General features: G+C 37.6%; 1 protein-coding gene across 1 annotated transcript; it reads right to left on the reverse strand.

Annotated features, from left to right (window-relative positions):
- Positions 1-959: 959 nt before the first annotated feature.
- Positions 960-19,215, reverse strand: LOC140147841 (DNA-directed RNA polymerase III subunit RPC6-like). Its single transcript, XM_072169601.1, has 8 exons — positions 19,088-19,215; positions 15,266-15,383; positions 14,050-14,117; positions 13,456-13,636; positions 8,299-8,442; positions 7,153-7,260; positions 6,178-6,372; positions 960-2,471 (listed from the first exon to the last, which is right to left on the reverse strand). Exons 1-8 carry the CDS (start codon positions 19,153-19,155, stop codon positions 2,394-2,396), a joined length of 960 nt encoding a protein of 319 aa, XP_072025702.1. The 5' UTR covers positions 19,156-19,215; the 3' UTR covers positions 960-2,393.
- Positions 19,216-19,634: the final 419 nt, after the last annotated feature.

A 19,634-nucleotide genomic window follows, 5' to 3' on the forward strand; every position in this document is an offset into this window, starting at 1 on the left:
AAAGTCCTAAACAAGGTATAGCAGTCGTTGATAGGATATGCAGCTTATAGAACACGGATAACCTCTATTTGTCCAGCGTGATGTCACAAGGTGTCGCCGTAGCTGAAACGTATGATGAGTAAAGAATAATTGAGAATTGAGGTATCGCCATTTCTTCATCGAGGCTTACTTACTCACATATGCCAGTAAAATCAATCGGAAAATTAGTCACAGAAGAGTGGTTTGATTTAACAGGCATATGCGGAGAAGTTTGGCTAAAGAAATTGTAATCTCTCAAATATTTCTATAGAATTTGGGCAAGTCGCAACAAAATTGTTTGCTTTGTCACTAAAAGTGTTGGGAAATACAAGCAAATAAGAATGCATCAACCCTCAAGAAAAATGAACGCTTCTGAAAGCACTGCGTATAGTATGCGTAGTGCGCAACCCTTATGCTGGTTTCATACTACCCTGCCGCTTGCCGCTGAGCGGCGTGGCGCACGCGCATTGCAGACAACCGGACACAATAAAGGCTTGTCATTGGTTGAAACGCTCTGCCGCTTGCCGCAGCGGCAAGCGGCAGGAAAGTATGCTGGAGGCTTTACTTTATACACATTCAATGCATGGTTTGCATTTTTCTAACACTTGCTCTTGAATGGTTCTCGCTATCTAAAAGTGTATGAAGATAAATTATATTAAGTCACTTTGACAGTTGAGGACGTGATTGCCAGTTTTTTTCCAAGAAGATCGTCAAACATGTGACTGAGCAAGAACTGGCAACCAAGTTGCTATTAAAGCAACCATCAGCATCAGTGCTAAATAGAAGATCATCACAACAACAATAGTGTAGAAAAAAGCATCTGGTAGACTCCAAAACATCCCTAGTGAGTAGTTTATTGGACTAGAAATAAGAAAAATATATTACTATAATTTACCTATTGTATCACAGTTGTTCAAATAAGACAACATCACAAAACAAAGTTACTGTATCTGTAATAAATATTCTTTTATTTACACATAGCAAATCCAAGAATAAATAAACCATGTCATGATCGAGATGTGCTAGCGATGATTGAGTCTTGGTTAGCGTTGGTATCTCTGTAATACATAATGAATCGGGTTGCCATACAATGACATTTGATGGTAATATACAACCAACCAGGTCACCAGACACAAGGAATTATCTGTGGAAATCTAGAAAGGCACATGTTTGAAATGTTACCCTCAAATTGTTGATGTTGTCACCATGCCTTTGATTAGTACCAAGAATGAGGAAAATGCAGGCCTTTCCAATTGTTCACCTATTGCTAATCTGGTCAGTGAGCTTGGGAAAGGCAAATGTGTTATTTTCCATTTGGAAATCTCAACCCTGGCATACCCCACCCAAAATTGTGTTTTTTTCCCCAATCAATTTTCAAATCATGAGGTATTTTGGTCAAATTTTGAACTCGCAGGGTTGTAGCCACTACTAGATTTTAAAAGCTGGATGGTAATTTATCAAAACTTGAGATTTCACCAATACCGAACACTTTGAGGACACATTCAGGAAAGTAAACATGTTGTTTGAGTTTGAGTGGTGGGCTCCAGCACTAAATTTTACCTTTAGTGGTAGGCTCCAGAAGTGAGTAGTGGGCTTGACTCCGCCTCTGTGGTTACTGCAATGCTCTAGTTTCAAATGTAGGTTTGCTCTCATAACTGGCTTGCATCATTTTCTGGAGTTGCTAAGTTGAATTGACCAAAGTTGAGAATGCTTGATTTACAAAGTCTATAGATCGATCATCAACAGTTCAACTTCTGCACTCATTTAGCCTTGCACTCCAACTTGAGATTTCACCAATACTGAACACTTTGAGGACACATTCAGTAAAGTAAACATGTTCTTTGAGTTTGAATGGTGGGCTCCAGCACTAAATTTTACCTTTAGTGGTAGGCTCCAGAAGTGAGTGGTGGGCTTGACTCCATCTCTGTGGTTACTGCAATGCTCTAATGTAGGTTTGCTCTCATAACTGGCTTGCATCATTTTCTGGAGTTTGCTAAGTTGAATTGAACAAATGAAGAAGTTGAGAATGCTTGATTTGCAAAGTCTATAGATCGATCATCAACAGTTAAACTTCCGCACTCATTTAGCCTTGCACTCAAAACAACTTTCCTGCACTGCTACATAGCCCTTTAAATTCTTCAAATGCCTGGTGTAAATTTACATATACTTGTGCAGTTACTCTACTTGACCCAGTTGGTAGAATGTCTGGTATATTATATGCAGTTATTCTTCTTGACTCGTCAAAGTCAAGTCGAGCAGCACTCAAAACTGGTTTGAACTACATCCTGTACAGCACTTGCTGTGACTTCTTGGTGTGGATGAGAATACCTGTTAAGTTCTAAGATCAGTGCAATTACTCCAAGCCGCATGTTTCATTAGTAGTCCATCCAATCCTTCATGTATATACATGTAGCTGGTGAAACAACGCCTCCTTCATAACATTGGTCAAATACCTTCAAACAAGGAAAATGAAAAATATATGCAGATTGAAAGTACAGAAAACCACATACACTATTCAATACATTTATTTAAAGTTTAGAGTGATAGTTTTTAGTCTCAAGTCCGCCATTGACAGATAAGTATGAGCCCTGATACACATTATACAGAAATAGTTTATAATCTTACACACTTTCTTCAGGGCCTAAAGGCAAGGACCACAAGCACTTCCAATTTGTATTCTTGAAGGTGGGTAAGGTCGTGCCTGAGCAATGCTCACAGGCCGAAGAGACCCATCTCTTTTTTATTGCCATTTGGGCCGGACTCTCCTGAATCCATTTGTTGTTGAGGGTTTGCCACTCCTCCCACACATAAAATATGTTTACCTTCCCAGCCCTATATTATGCTGGTACCCATATATACACCTGGGTAGATAGAGGCTAAGAGCCTTGTCTAACCCCGCACAATAGCACCAATGCCAGGGTTTGAACTCGCAACCCATCGATTATAAGACCCATACCACTAAGCCACCGTATCCCCCTAGAAGATAAGCTGGTAAAGGAACATCCCAAAAGACCAATGGGTCCTATAAACTTTCAACTAGTTTCATATGGTAAGGAGTGAGTTAAAATGTTGAAATCTGCTCCTGTGGTTAGAGTGAAAGGCAATACATCTGAAGAGCGTCGTGACAACTGGTTTCTACACTTTTCCAACTTACTAGGGAAACCAGAGCAAGACGTAAACCTTGAAGATACGTTCTTTAACAGCAATGTCTCTGACGATCTCCCAATACACACTGGTCCATTTACTATGGAGGAACTGCAAAAAGGTCTGAGCAAGCTCAACAAGTCAAAAACACCTGGTCCTGACAACATACCAGCCATTGTTTGGAAAAACCCACTCTTCCATCAGCAACTGCTTGATTTCTGTAATGAAACCATGAAGGGAAATAAACCAAAAGCCTTGTCAAGATCCACAATTATACCTCTCCCGAAGAAAGGGGATCTTTCACAACCATCAAATTATAGAGGTATCACACTGTCAGCACTTGCTGCCAAGCTGTATAACACTATGCTGCTCAACAGGATTTCTCCTCATCTAGATCCTATTCTCAGACGTAACCAAAATGGTTTTCGCAAGGGTAGATCAACCACACCACAGATTCTAGCCCTTAGAAGGATAATAGAAGAGCTTAAAATCTCAAAGAAGCAGACATATATTGTGTTTGTTGACTTCTCAAAAGCTTTCGACAGTGTTAACCGGAAGGCCATGCTGCATATTCTTCGTAATTATGGGATCCCTCAGGAGATTGTGAATGCTATTGCAATAATGTATGATAATCCTTCAAGTTTTGTACAAACAGGTGATGGACCAACTGAAGAGTTTCTCTCTACTGCTGGAATCCTGCAGGGCGACACCTTGGCCCCTTACCTTTTTGTGATAGTGGTAGACTATCTCCTCAGACAGTCGATAGACACTGACAAGTCCAAAGGGATTGACATCATGCCCAATAAGACGAGCAGAGAGAAGAACAAGTATTTAACCGATCTTGACTACGCAGACGACATCGCTTTAACAGCTACGTTATCACAAGATGCCCAAGATCTTCTGTCATCTTTAGAAGATGCTTCCGCCAAAGTTGGCCTCTTTCTCAATTCCAAGAAGACAGAATATATGTGTATTAATGGAGATTAGGGTGATTCACAAAAAATGAAATTGGTATTTTTCAACGGGACACCCCCTCACTTTGTTCATTTTGATAATAAAATCATACCTGCAAAATATGAAAAAAAAATCAAAAAAGTTTAGGGGGTGCTACCGGTCAATGAACTTTTGTACACAAAGTCAATGGGATTTATGAGCCATTTTCTTTACAACACAAAAAAGCCATGTTAATTTCCCCTGATTGTGCCAAAAGTATTTGATCATAGTGTGAGTAATGTCCTTAAAATAAATGTTAAAGAAAATTGTAAAAATGTTAACCCGCTTTCCAGATAATTGCATTTTTGTGAAAACTGTTACATTTGGGGCAAGGCAGTTGCTGGAACAGCCAAAATATTATGAACTGGCCACTATCCAATGTTGTGACCCCAATTTATATACATTTCTTTTCAACCATGGTGAATCTAATCCTTCCTGTGGTCATTCAATTCAAACAATACAAATCTTCATCAGGTATGGCCATAATGACCACCCCTGATACAGATGTATGGATTTTGATAGTTACTATTACATAAGATTTCAAAAGCTGGTATCACCATTGGGGTAAACTAATATGTGAAGAATTTTAATCTTTTTTTTGTTATCAACAGTTCAGTTCAATAATGTATAAATTTGGGGTGCCTGGTGGGATTCCAGGCGATATCCCAGGGTATTCTTTTCTTGAGCTACACTCCCTCTGTCACTTTTGAAACATTTTTTATTATTACAGTCAACTATGAACTTTAATTTGGTAAAAAACCCATGTTTTCACAAAGTTAGGTATATCATTGAACATTTACTTCAGTTTTGCAAGCCTGGTAGACTTTTTAGGCCCTGAAATAAGCGTTTGAAATTTTTGACAAAAATCCCATTGACTTTGTGTACAAAAGTTCATTGACCGGTAGCACCCCCTAAACTTTTTTGAATTTTTTTCATATTTTGCAGGTATAATTTTATTACCAAAATGAACAAAATGAGGGGGTGTCCCGTTGAAAAATACCAATTTCATTTTTTGTGAATCACCCTAATGGAGATAAGAACCCAACTCCAATCCTTTCTCGGGATGGCACACAACTCAAGGAGGTGTCGGACTTTAAATATCTTGGTTCATTTGTTGCCGACAGCAAGAAAGACTTTCTGACTCATAAAGCTCAAGCATGGAAAGCTTGCAACAAACTGCACACCATCTGGCAGTCCAACATATCAAGAAATACCAAGCTTGCCTTCTTTAGAGCCTGCATAGAGAGTATCCTCTTATATGGAAGTAAGACCTGGACAATGAAGAAAGATCTTCAGGACCGTCTTGATGGTACCTACACCCGCTGTTGATGAGGGTTCAAATATATCCTGGCGTGAACATAAAACCAAAGCAGAGATCTATGATGGTGTTCCACAGGTTTCCTCCATCATTGCTCAACGGCGAGCCAGATTTGCAGGCCACTGCTACCGTGCAAAAAACCCAAATAATTTCAGATGTCATCTGTATGAGGCTTCCACGAACATGTAGAGGAAGAAGACCATTCAACTACATCGACTATGTGGCAAGGGACGTCAATCAAGAAATTAATGACCTCCCAAATCTGATGGCTGATAGAGATTCCTGGAAAAGAATTGTAAACTCTTTCTCGGATGCGTCCGCAAGATAGATAGAGTTAAAATGTAGATATTTTTTCTATGCTCTTTAAAACATTGATGATATTTTGACACACTTGCAATTTTGTTACAGACGGAGAGGAAGAGGGTCAGCTGTGAAACCAAACTAGAGTCTGTATATCTACCTCAAGTCACCGGCACTAGCTTTGAAGTTCAGCGTGGTTTTTAACGTGTACATATGCGGCACATTGATCGCGCACACAAAACTATGTACATGCACCAAGTAACGCTATGCTGACGCAGAACATGCTTTACTTCAAAGCTAGTGCCGGTGACTAGAAGTAGATATATAGACTATAGTAATTTATAGGATATCATTGATATTTTGGGTGGTTCCCTAAACAAACATTAAACAATTATTTAACTTACTGGGCATACTCCACATGGCATTCTCATAATTCCAGCTGTTTCTGTGAGTGGTTGGAGAGCTCTGAATAGTTTCATCTGGCCTGATGAGTTACTATTAGATGCTATGTTATGTGTGGCTGACACTGTCATCTCAACTTTGCCATCGTAGATTAAAGTGTGTAAAATAGTCTCAATGTCTTCAACTGACAACTCAACCTGTATGTAATATATAGAAGGGAAAATTAAATCAACAAAACTCATGTTTCTCTGCATAATCAAGTTCAATTAGGCCAAGAAAAATAATATTCAACTCTGCTACAACTTTTCAAATCGCATCAGTTGAGATAATATAAAAGCTGAAATGTGAATTTTTGTACCTTCAAATTATAAATATCAAACCAACTGATTACATTGAAACATAATTCGGTATAACCTACAAAGATTAATGATTACAATTGTTAGCAAGCAACATGCACCCTCCTGTTTATCACATGAAAAGAACCAAATCATGCCAGTGTCATGCGATGCTAGCATACTACATGTATGTGGTTTGTTCAATGAATGAGGTGGCAATATTTCATGACATGATTCAATAAGACAATCAGGGCTCCAGTGGGACTGCCTTTTGAGGAGAGCAAGAGCAATCACTCTCTTCTGCTCTCCTTAAACCTGATACAGGAGAGTGATTTTTTAGCTCTCCTTAGTTGACCATTCTCTTCTTACATTCTAATGTAAATGCTCTAAATAGTTCTCCATGAAGGTTCCAGAAGAGCTATTTAATGCTCTCCTGCAAATTCTAAAAGACAGTCCTGCTCTACTTCTGTATTTTAAGCAGTAAATGTGGTATTTGTAAATGCACTACATCAACCAAAACAGTCAGGTGTGAAGATTTCTGATAAAAAGTGTAGCATTTCCATAATACCAGTGTCTGTTGGTTTCAAATTAACATTAATATTATAATTCCATTCTTAGACATTGAATTGATGTGTTTGATACCTTGCTTATCCCTAGTTCTTTAATAAATTTCCATACATCTTGTGATGAGGCATAGGACCTGGTCCGTTTCAACATTGGATCTATTTGGAGTTCAGCACCGGCATCAACCTGTAAGGAAACAAATTAAAATGTAAACACCTGATGATTTATACAAAAAACATACAAGACCATTGCACTTCATATATCATTGTTGATATCCTTAAATAATGACCCAGCAGCAGAGAGACATACTGTCATTAGCTGCCGTATACATTAACAGTGGCTCAGCGGCACAAAGACGTATGTCCACTGCCTGCTGTACATAATTGGAGAGCAGGTAGCCTGCATCACTTAACTCTATGAAGCCCGACTTACCTATATACTAACCTACAAAAGTCCATCAAGAAAAAGAAACTCAATATATTGGTAATTTTCAAGACCAATAGCACAAAGCTAGATATTTCACAACTGCAAACTCACACATGCTGCAGTCTGCACTAATCATAATTGAATACCTGAGTGGAAGAAGGGCCCAACTCCAATTTTTTACCAAAATGAGCATTTTATTGCCAGCAGACTGTTCTTCCTTATGTGTGAAAGTTGAGCCAAAATCCACTCTCTAAATAGTCTTCCATGTACACTTAATCATGGTTTTCATGGAAGAAAGGCCCAACTCCGTGTAGACCCTCCCTCGGGTCCATGGAGACTGGTAATGTAGATTATATAACATTAAATAAACCCGATACATGGACCCTTCCAATCTGTAGGCAAATTGACTTCCAGTTCCCAGCATTTCGTGGGAATTCACTTTTACATCCTGGGTCAGACGGGTTTTCTATATATATCACGTCTGTGGTCTCACTGTCGTTGCCATGGAATCATCATATATAATTTCGAATGTATGTAATATTGTATGTTGTATTAAAGGTCCCCTGAAGATGAAAACATTCTGTCTTTAAAACTTTTCCAAATATTAAGTTTTTTCTTAATATCTCAAAAACAGTTTTGATGGATTTGGGCCCTTCTTCCACTCAGGTATTCAATTCTAAATTCTTCTTAAGATATTATATATGTACAAACATAATAAATACATTTTTAAAATTGCCATTTTGTATTGATTCACATTTACATCTCTTAATTAATATGATTTTACTAGCTTAGTCTTACCTTATCTTGCAAGAATTTATAACACTGTTGATTTAAAACTTCTACAAACTCTGACTCAAAGTCTTGGTCACTGTACCATGCTCCACCAGTCACTGATCTATCAGGTTGAAGATTAAATAACATGTACACTTTCCTTTTGGATGCCTGTATTTCAAACAAAACAAATTATTAATTGTCTACTTCATAAAAAAAAATGATTCCAAATCAGTCTTATTTGAGTGTACTCCCTTTCGCAAAACTATTGTACCCATGACTTTTTCTGAGGCAAACCCATTATGCTTAAAATAAGAGGTAGTATTTGACACGTTATGGGATCTAGAATGAGCGTTTATGGCGTTTCAACAGTATTTTTTGTGGGACATGAGAGCACCTCAGACGTATCGAATTGCATTCTGAATAGGAAGCATGTCTTTCTGATATCAAATAATTTTCATTTTTTGAAATTCACGATATAATACAAATTTTATGACAAATTATTAAAATTTGGTATTTTTCAAATTTTTGATATATAACAGTCCTCGAAATAAATTTTATAAGTCTAATGATATATTCTTAAAGTGTATGTAGCTGGGAGGAAAAGCCGACGATTAATTGAAAATTTTGACCTTTTATATTGAAGATATGGATTTTTTCCCAAAAAGACCTATTTTTGTTGGTGTTTTGGGGAAAAAATCCATATCCTCAATACGAAAGGTCAAAATTTTCAATTGATCGTCGGCTTTTCATCCCACCTACATACACTTTAAGTATAAATCATCAGATTTATAAAGTTTACTTCGAGTACTGTTAAATATCAAAAATATCAATTTTAATGATTTGCCATAAAATGTGTATTACATTGCGAATTTCAAAAATCAAAATTATATGATATCAGAAGGATATTCTTTGTATTCAGAATGCAATTCGATATGTGTGATGTACTCTAATGTCCCACAATAAATACTGTCCAAACGTTCATACCCCTTCCCTTAACATTTAAGAAGAATTTGGTACATTGGGTAACCTAAGATACCAAATTTTTAATTTCATACTTCGTCATCATAATGAGAAAAGTTACATCAAATGAGAACTGAATTGGCTTTCATATTGCATCTGGTCCTATTTGCACTACCACCTAAATGTGTCTTGATTTTAAGATGCTACTGGTTATCAAATCAATCATGCTTTCACAAACAGTTGCGATGCATCATTCTTAAGTTCTTTTAAAACAAAATGCTGGTCCAACCCATCTAAAATATTTTTAAACAGTATTTAATATATATAAAGAGTTATCATGCGTTTGAGGCTCCCAATGGTTTTAGGACTTATAAAAAGCCACACATATTTGAAATTGACCCTCCCCCCATACCCCCAATTTCTGATGATGTTACTTCCCTGTAGAAACATCAGCTACCCCGACTTTTAGGCATTCCATCCATTGTTCATCACCATAGACAGATAATGTTGCCATAATATGGTTTTCTGTAAAATATACCATATGTGACACGATCCCGGGGGGGCCACTGTAATGGTGAAGGGGGGTATCAGGCGCGTCCGTAAATTCACGTAAAAAGGGTATTTTTTTCAGACTAGGGTACGTTACGTGTGTAACGTGAATAGGGTATCAAATTCATGTAAAATTGGTGTAAAAGGGTATTTTGGAGCTCTTACGTACTTAGGGTAGTTTTGCCAAGTTTGGGATTTTGTGCTTTCTCCTTCATTCATGAAAAGTGAAAGGAAAGTGTCTTCTTCTTACACCCCAAAAGCAGTTAAAAGCCATCTTTCAGCTGTCAGAGATGACAGATCCCTATACTGGCCCAGCTAGCATAAACACGAGGTCCTCGGACGAGGTCACAACTTGTTCAGAATATACAACCAATCAGCATGCTTTTTCTTAACTGTGGAGTCAATATAAATTATGAGGAAAAATATAAGAGGATTTCCGATTGGCCGAACCTCTTTAAACTCATCAATATTCATAGTCTTGGTGGCTTCCAGCCCAGAAAATTTGGTTGATCGGAACACGTCTAAAGGAGCAACAAAGCAACCACGAACTTCTAGGTTTGTAAACAAGCTGTGTCAATGAACTTTTGACATGTGTGAAATTTTACCGGGGTATTTACAAACACAACAGTTGAATAATTTGGAACTATTTTGGCTTTCTTAAAATATAAATCAATGAGTTTCAGGATTTTGGTTGGGTTTACCACTAAATCCAGTATCTATATAATAATACGCTATTCTCTGTTTGTCTGTAGATCTGTTTGTCTGTCTGTGACTGCTAATGTGAGGCCGCCGTAGGTCATACGGGGCTCAAACTTGGTGGGTGGGTGCAGCTTGGTATGAGGAAGAACAAGTTTATATTTTACAAGGTCAAAGGTCAAGGACGGGGTCAAGTTCAATTGAAGTCTAATTTCAAATACTTTAAATGGCAAATCTAGCCATGCCATTGTGTTGACCTTGGACTATCAAACAAATGTTTCCACGGTGACCTTTTTGTCAGACCAACGGTTAAGAGGTCACAGGTCAAGAAAGATAAAATTTTCAAACTGCCCCTATGAAGCTCAAACTTGGTCATACGGGGCTCAAACTTGGTGGGTGGGTGCAGCTTGGTATGAGGAAGAACGAGTTTATATTTTTCAAGGTCAAAGGTCAAGGACGGGGTCAAGTTCAATTGAAGTCTAATTTCAAATACTTTAAATGGCAAATCTAGCCATGCCATTGTGTTGACCTTGGACTATCAAACAAATGTTTCCACGGTGACCTTTTTGTCAGACCAACGGTTAAGAGGTCAAAGGTCAAGAAAGATAACAATTTCAGACTGCCCCTATGGCGCTCAAACTTGGTGGGTGGGTTGACCTTGGACTAACAAACAAATGTTTCCACGGTGACCTTTTCGTCATACCTACGGTTAAGAGGTCATAGGTCAAGAAAGGTAACCATTTCAAATTGCTCCTATGGCGCTCAAACGTGGTGGGCGGGTTGACCTTGGACTAACAAACAAAAGTTTCCACGGTGACCTTTTCGTCAGACCTACGGTAAAGAGGTCATAGGTCAAGAAAGGTAACAATTTCAAATTGCTCCCATTGAGCTCAAACTTGGTGGGTGGGTGGACCTTGACTAACAAACAAAAGTTTCCACGGTGACCTTTTCAATCAGACCCACGGTTAAGAGGTCATATGTCAATAAAGGTCAAAATTTCAAATTGCCCTCTGGAACTCAAACTTGGTGGGTGGGTGGACCTTGGACTAACAAACAAAAGTTTCCACGGTGATCTTTTCTTCAGACCTACGGTAAAGAGGTCAAAGGTCAAAAAGGTAAAAATTTCAAATTGCCTATGGAGCTCATACTTGGTGGGTATGTGGAAATTGGACTAACAAAAGTTCCATTGTGACCTTTTTTTTAGTCTTACGGTTGAGAGGTCATAGGTCAAAAAACAAAGATTTCAAATTGCTCATGGAGCTCAAACTTGGTCGGTGGGTGTAACTTTGGCCAAGGAAGCCCATGTTTGAGATCTGCAAAAGCCAATAACTATGACAGCAGAGAACCGCGAAATACGGGTAACCGCCTAGTGATAATTAATGCTCTAGGATGTTTTAAATCGAGACGAAATTAGGAAATAAACCAAGCTAAACTGGCTGTGTTTGCCGCTTCTTCCAACTTCAATGTGTGGTTTGCAATCGCCATGGTCGTAATTTCATGTTGGACTTGCAGTTCAAAATTCTCTTGGATATATGATATGTGGAGAAATGGGTACATCCCAATCCCAAAGAATAAATTCTACAATATTTCAATAAAAAGGGTTGGACCTGTGATCCAAAAAGGGGAAATTATTGGCCCAAAAATCTTGAAAATATTGGACATACTGCATGAACTTTGAGGTAAGCTTTAGCACCACATAAACTTGTATGGCTCAAAATTCAGACGGCTTGCCACAAATTGCCAGCCTTATCATGCCACTCGCCGCCTGGGTTATGTGTGTTTACTTGTTTAGGGGTAATAATTGCATCAATTACTTGTTTAGGGTTGGGGAAAAGACAACTACTTGTTTAGGGTAGCAAATCGTGCAACTTATACGTGTTTAGGGGGAAATTTCAGTCTCGGAAATACTTGTTTAGGGTGCTTTTTGAGAGTCCTCGGACGCGGCTAATACCCCCTCTTGACACTATAGTGGCCCCCCCGGGACACGATCTGGTCCATGGGGGCCAAAGGCGGCAAATTTGAAACTGAGATACAGGTAAAGATATTGAGTAAAAAACAAGAAAATAAACAAGAAAATGGACATCAAAAATCTTCATAACTTTAGAACCAAGTATGCTAGACCTTCGGTGATTTCAGTAAATAATAGCCTAATGTTTGTATAATGTAATAATTACAGTAACTCAATTTTCAAAAATGCCTCCTTTGGCCCCCATCCGAGTCTTAGCCAGAAATCAGAAACCAGAAACCACCCGTCCAAGCAGACACCAAAATTTGACCCTCAAGTATCAAACAACTAGTCTATACCCATGGAAGGGTCACTAGGGTCAAATATGTCCTGATTTGGCCTTTACATGTCGCTCTGAATTAGTCTCAAGTTCATATAACCTTAAAATCATCTGTTTTAGAGCTATCACATCTGTAAAATCCATTAAATCCACCCGTCTAAAATTAGATTAGGCCGTCTTAAAGACGTGTGGACGCATGGCTGGCTAAGACCTTGACCCCCATGGACCAGATCGTGTCACATATTATAGGACTGCTACAAAACAGTAATTAATACAGCCACAGGTAATGCTATGCTGCATAATATGCCAGTTTAACAATGCATGCCTATAAATAATGATACAACATTTTTTCTTCCTGCAGTATTTGGAAATCCTTCAATATCACTGCACCTGCTTTATTGTTCTCTGGGTTGGGCACCCTCCCTATTAAAGTAGCCTATTGTTACTTGGGTTGGGCACCCTCCCTAGCCCATTTTTACTACTCACCAGGGCTCAAATTTCAGAGAGGCCACCAAGGCCATTGCCTGCCCTTTTTCAGTTTTGGCCTTGGTGCCCCCAGATCTTTGACAACTTGAAGGCATTCTTCATCACTTGTTGGCCTTGGTGCCCTTCTCTGTCTTTGCCAAAATGGATGCCCCAAAAAACTAAAATTTGAGCCCCAAAATGTTAAAATTTGAGGTCTGGTACTCACCCCTACAGACTTGACAGCTTTGATAAGTTTTCTGCTCTCTAGATTCTTGAGTATTTTGTTGAGTTGATTCAGCGGCATGTTACTTCGTATCCGGATGTCTCGAGTCCATATGCCTTTATTGTTGGACTCTTCTATAATCTGATATATCAGTCTTTCTTGGGCATCGCCTCCTTTAATTTTACTACAAAAGAAAGGTAGATTCAAGCTGTCAATTATAACAGGCACTGGTGTAGCTAGGGGCATAGGGGGGAGGGTGCCCGGGCACCATTTGGAACAGACCCTGACCAGTTCATGTATTGACATACATTAATCAATCAATATGGGCATACATTAATCAATCAATTCAGCACATTTCAACAAAAATAGTCATTATGAGAGCGTTTATAAGACCAAAATTCACCTTGATTATGATCAAATTACAGTACTCAAAATATTAAAAGGATCAGCAATTGACAATCCTGAATTTCCTTCTTTATTTTCTGTTCCGTGCTGACCACGTTTTTCAGTTTCATAGGACTTCAGTACTCTGTAGTGCACATGTTCAGTTGCCTAAATATTATTGTATTTATCAATTGATGCGATGTACACACTCACCTTGCTGATCCAGGATCCTTCAATCTGTACAAAAGTTCTGTGCTAGTCTTCACCAGATCTATCTTACCCTAAAACAATGAACAAATAATAAATTCTCATCAAAAAGCCTTTGTTCAACTCCCTCTAGCAAAACCTGTTCAAAATTGTGTTAACATTAGTTGCTTAAACTTCAATACATTTTAATTTGGACATTTTAAAAACAAATAACATGGCCATGTATGGTACCCCTATGCTGCCTTGAACTTGATTTTGTCAATCCTTTCCCATCAGTGTTCGAAATATGTGGTTGTCCGTTCACCGTGACAACTAAATCTAGCACTGAACAACCAAAAATGCTACTGGTGGTTGTCCTTTGGAAACTACTAATGAAAGTTCTACACAGGTTTAAAACAGGGATGCCAGTGGCCTGAAGTGACTTTGCAGGAAGCCTGAAAAAGTATGCGAATTTGGGCTATAAAGCCTCAAAATGGGCTGAAACGAAATTTTAATTTAGTGCAAAAATTTGGAGTAACAAAAAGTAGGAAATCAGTTAATCACCTGAAAACTGGTATCCCTGTTTAAAAGCCAACTTTGCAGAAGTGTTGGTAGAGCACTGGATTTGCAATTCTGAGGTCATGGGTTCGAATCCTGCTTCAGCCATATTTTCTTTGCTCCCCTTCTTTATTTTGATATAACGTTGGTATATCATGTAACAGTTTGTTCTACTCTTTATAATGGATTCTACCAAAACTAGCCTTCGTATGTACTTTTTACCATTGGCAAATTTTCCCACAGGGGATATTTTGTGAAATTTGGGGGCTAATCAACCTGTAGTCCACCGTATTTTGAGCCCTGATGAATACATCATTTAACATCTGATATTAGATGCTGCATGCATAATACCAACAACTGGGTCTTTCTCCAAAATGATTTAAAAAAAAATTTTAATCGCTTTTTTACATATAATATCTTTCGTCAACGGGGTTATCGGAGACCCACTTCAAAGTGATTTAGTTCGCTATTAGGGAATCCGCCAGGGACCCTGTTGACTATTGTATTTGTGTTTATTGTTTTAAGGCTTTTTTTTTTCTGCTATTGTATGTATGTTTGTCTGGATTACCAATAAATCAAATCAAATCAAATCAATGTAACTATTTACATGGTTTTGTTGTCTTTTAAGACAAATAGATACTAAAATCAAAAGTTGCTTCTTATTGAAATTTATTATGAAACTTACTGTCGATAAAAGTCTATTAATAGCTGTAACTCTTTGCTGGACATCAATATGAGGGAGTTCTGTCTTTATGACAGCATCTGGTATTCCTTTACTGTCACTTTTGCACAACTCTAGAATTCTGCAATAAAAATTTACCAAAAGAAGATATTATGATGAGAAAATCTGAAATAAAAGTTGCTGCTGCACGCATGACTTTTGTCTGTATCTGAGCAAGCACATGCATGCAGTGATGCACCCATACCCTTGTGTTAAAAAACTGTGACCATAGTCAGATATCCCTTCCCACCCATGATTTAGGAACATTGTTTTGTATTTCTTCTTGATGTACTCTCACTAAAATAATTTTTGGTACATTCCAAAAAAATATGCCTGGCGTCGCGACTTGTTCCGGGTTTTGTTGGAGCTGGTCACATTCATGTATAATAGCCAACTGCAGTTTAAGGGAAGGGGTATGAACATTTGCACAGTATTTATTGTGGGACATTAGAGCACATCAGACATATCAATTGCATTCTGAATACGAAGAATGTCCTTCTGATATCAAATAATTTTGATTTTTGAAATTAGCAATGTAATACACATTTTATGGCAAATCATTAAAAATTGATATTTTTGATATTTAACAGTACTTGAAGTAAACTTTATAAATCTGATGATTTATACTTAAAGTGTATAGTGTAGGTGGGATGAAAAGCTGACGATCAATTGAAAATTTTGACCTTTTCGTATTGAAGATATGGATTTTTTCCCAAAACACACACACAAAAAAAGGTCTTTTTGGGAAAAAATCCATATCTTCAATATAAAAGGTCAAAATTTTCAATTGATCGTCGGCTTTTCCTCCCAGCTACATACACTTTAAGAATATATCATTAGATTTGTAAAATTTATTTCGAGGACTGTTATTATATATATCAAAATTTGAAAAATATCAAATTTTAATAATTTGTCATAAAATTTGTATTATATCGTGAATTTCAAAAATGAAAAATATTTGATATCAGAAAGACATGCTTCGTATTCAGAATGCAATTCGATACGTCTGAGGTGCTCTCATGTCCCACAAAAAATACTGTCGAAACGCCATAAACGCTCATTCTAGATCCCTTAATAGCCAGAAAGCCTCAACTAAAGCCCATCAATTTGGTCAAACACTAAGATAAGTCTTTCTCAGTTTCTGGCCTACACAATCAGGTACATGCTCATGGCTCGAAAAAGTGGGGAATTTGGGAAGCTCATTCCCAGGAAATGTTGGTGTTTGGAGGGAAAATCTGGTATTTGGAGGGACATAGCACAGCGATATTTCACCTATTGACCACGTACCAAATTATTATTTCTCTACTGGACTCGAACCCAAGACTGCATTGTACCTTTTTTCAAGGTTGTACCAAGCACGGCCAAAGCATGTTCAAGAGACAATACCAGGCATTTATCATGAGGGCTACCATGCTGGTATCATGAATACTCGGATAAACTCTTTTGTCTATATTGCTAACAGAGTATTCTTGTGAGGAGTTAATAAAAAATCGCTGTAGGAACTTGAGAGTTTAACTGATACCATGAGGTATAGTTACATTCCATGCTATTATTCGGTACTTAACTGCAAACTGAAACTCGCTTTTATAAACCTCTACCTGTTTAAGTATGTCTGTGTGCTGTAATACATCCGATCGCATGCCAAGGCGTTGAATATGTAGTAAAAGGCAGGTCCGATAAAATCTGAAGATATGACCAAATTGATGGTTGAAGGCGGAAAAATCTGCCAAAAGGCGGAAGATGCCATATGCATATAGCTGTGCATTGTACTTGCATACACCCTAGAAAACTTCCAAAATTCTCAACAAAACTCGAAAAATATTGTAAAATTGGAATACAAAATGTCATCATCATATTGGCCTTTGATGAAAATTTTATCAAACTAGCCCTTCGGAAATTGCTTGAATCTATTCAAGTATCAATCCATTTATTTTCTACAATACAGTAAGTATTCTTGGGAATATAATCGTTGTGAAATGATCTTCTATATATGCCGGGTTTTGTTTTGAAATTTGTTGTACGGATAGTTTTTTCATAGTTCGATTACTCAGGATGTTTCGGAAACGCCTCAAAATATCGCCGTCAAACATTCCCGTGTATAGATGGCGCTATTTTTTGGGTAGGGAAATATCGCTGTGCATAGTGTCTTTTTTGTATATAAAAACATGCTATAAATTGTGGGAAACTTTATAGCTTGCTTCCCGGGAAATAAACATTTTTTCAAGCCCTGTACATGCTTGACACTGCATCCAGTAAGAAGAAACTAAACAATGGTTAAGCTATGATATATAGCTTTTATATTTTGGTTATCCACATCATTCCTGCCGGAAAGAACCGGTGGAGCAGTGAGGAGTACTCAAGAGCATGAAGCCTTTTGGTATGCGTTATCTCATGAATTAATGCGAATCTGAACTATCATGGTTAATTTATTTCTTTACGGTTTTAACATCATAAATGATTCTGTGGAAACGTTAGAATGTTTTAAAAACTCCACACTTTTACGTTATCAAAACGTTACGGTACACTTTTTATCAAAACCACACTTTTCTTTTACGTTGAATATCAAAACTTATTACCGTTTTAAACTTGTAAGAAAAGCTATGAAATCTGTAATTTTTAGCTAAACAGCCTGTATAACCGGTAAACCTATAAGCAGCGCTGTCAACTTTTTGGAATTGATTGGCGTGAGACAGAGGCGTACCCAGCCCTGTATAACTACTAGACATGACAATCAGACATTATTTGAAACATGTGAATTGGGATGCAAAATTCGACAGCCATGCATGCATAGCTGGGAAGTCACAATGGGCCAATGCAATTTTAGACAGAGTACCATATCTAGTATCTTGGTCTAGCTAAACGGTCGGTATAGCCGGTAAACCTATAACTACTAGCCAATAGTAGCCATGATATTATTTAAAAGATGTGAATTGGGATGCAAAATTCGACATCCATGCATATTGCATTAAATGCTAGCTGGGAAGTCAATTTTAAACAGTATCCATCTTGGTCTAGCTAAATGGCCGGTATATCTAGTCACGATTATCGCACTTTCAGTTTCCCACGCGTTTGAACGGGAATTGGATTGCGTACTTCTTCGATGTCTAGTGAGCAAATTTTTCAATATTTTGAGAAAATGATGTCAAATGTTCTATTCTGTATTGTTTGGTAATAATGTCTTTTGCCAATAGTATGTTTAAAGTTGTAATTTTGAGTTTTTGATCGCAAAGATCGGATATTTTCGCTTCGATTCAATTCTGAACCCTTCGCAAGGGTGCCGATTTCGCAGAACTTTGACGATAATTTTGCCTTTTGGACACTAAAATGCTTTCGATCCTTAATTTTGTTTCAACCGAGTCTTAAATTAGCAAGCACAATACGGTTGGTACCACTTTTATATACATTGATGAAATTTCAAAGATTTTTTTTCAAGTTTCTAACCGGCGCAAATCGTTAAGTGTGTATTTCCCATTGGCATTGACATCCAAATTTCAAAATGGCGTAAGCCAGTCCTCAATATACATAGGTACGGCGTATATAGGACTGGCAAGCGAGTCTAGGTATATCCGTAAGCCGGTAAACCTATAACTACTATTCACTCAGTTCTAATGTTACCACATGTATCATATCCATGCCATGACATATTTAAAAGATGTGACTTGGGTTGGGATGCAAAATTCAACAGCCATCATGCATTTCATTTGCACATTGCCATTGCTTGGTCTTGCAATCATTTTGATTTTTTTTTTGTTATGCTATTGCTAGGCATCTAGCCCACGGGCTTACCGTTCCTCTAAATTCATAGCATCATCAGCAGCTTCTTGTTTAATGGGAACACCGGCTGCTGCTGCCATTTTTGCTATCGACAAAACTTCACGGTATCGGTAAGCTTAAAATTAGCTGAGCAGCCGACTGTATCGACTTCCACGGCAATTGCAATCCATGTATTCCAGCCGTTCAAGGTACCTATGAATAATAAGCAGGTGACGTATTTACCAACTATTAAGGGTGTCGACGACCCATACAAATATAATAATAGGCCTAGTTTATGGTAAATAATAATAATAATAATAATAATAATAATAATAATAATAATAATAATAATAATAATAATAATAATAATAATAATAATAATAATAATAATGATAATTAATAATATTAATAACGTTTAATGATATTAATTAATAATAGGCCTAATAATAATAATTAATATTAGGATAATATTAATTTGATATTGTGCCCTTCTCCAAACCCAAAATGTGGTGGGGACACAAGTCCCCCCTGCCCCTCCCGGGATTGACGCTCATGATTGGATGTTTGGCGTATCCCCTCC

This window comes from Amphiura filiformis, chromosome 1 (genome assembly GCF_039555335.1).
Source record: "Amphiura filiformis chromosome 1, Afil_fr2py, whole genome shotgun sequence".
NCBI classification, from domain to species: Eukaryota; Metazoa; Echinodermata; class Ophiuroidea; order Amphilepidida; family Amphiuridae; genus Amphiura; species Amphiura filiformis.

Excerpts from the sequence above, each read along its gene's own strand:
- LOC140147841 (XM_072169601.1), bottom strand. The coding sequence starts at position 19,155 with ATGGCAGCAGCAGCCGGTGTTCCCATTAAACAAGAAGCTGCTGATGAT. Across the intron at positions 14,118-15,265 it reads TTAATAGACTTTTATCGACA|GGTAAGATAGATCTGGTGAA; the intron begins GTAAGTTTCATA and ends TCATTGTTTTAG. Across the intron at positions 7,261-8,298 it reads ATAAATTCTTGCAAGATAAG|GTTGATGCCGGTGCTGAACT; the intron begins GTAAGACTAAGC and ends GTTTCCTTACAG.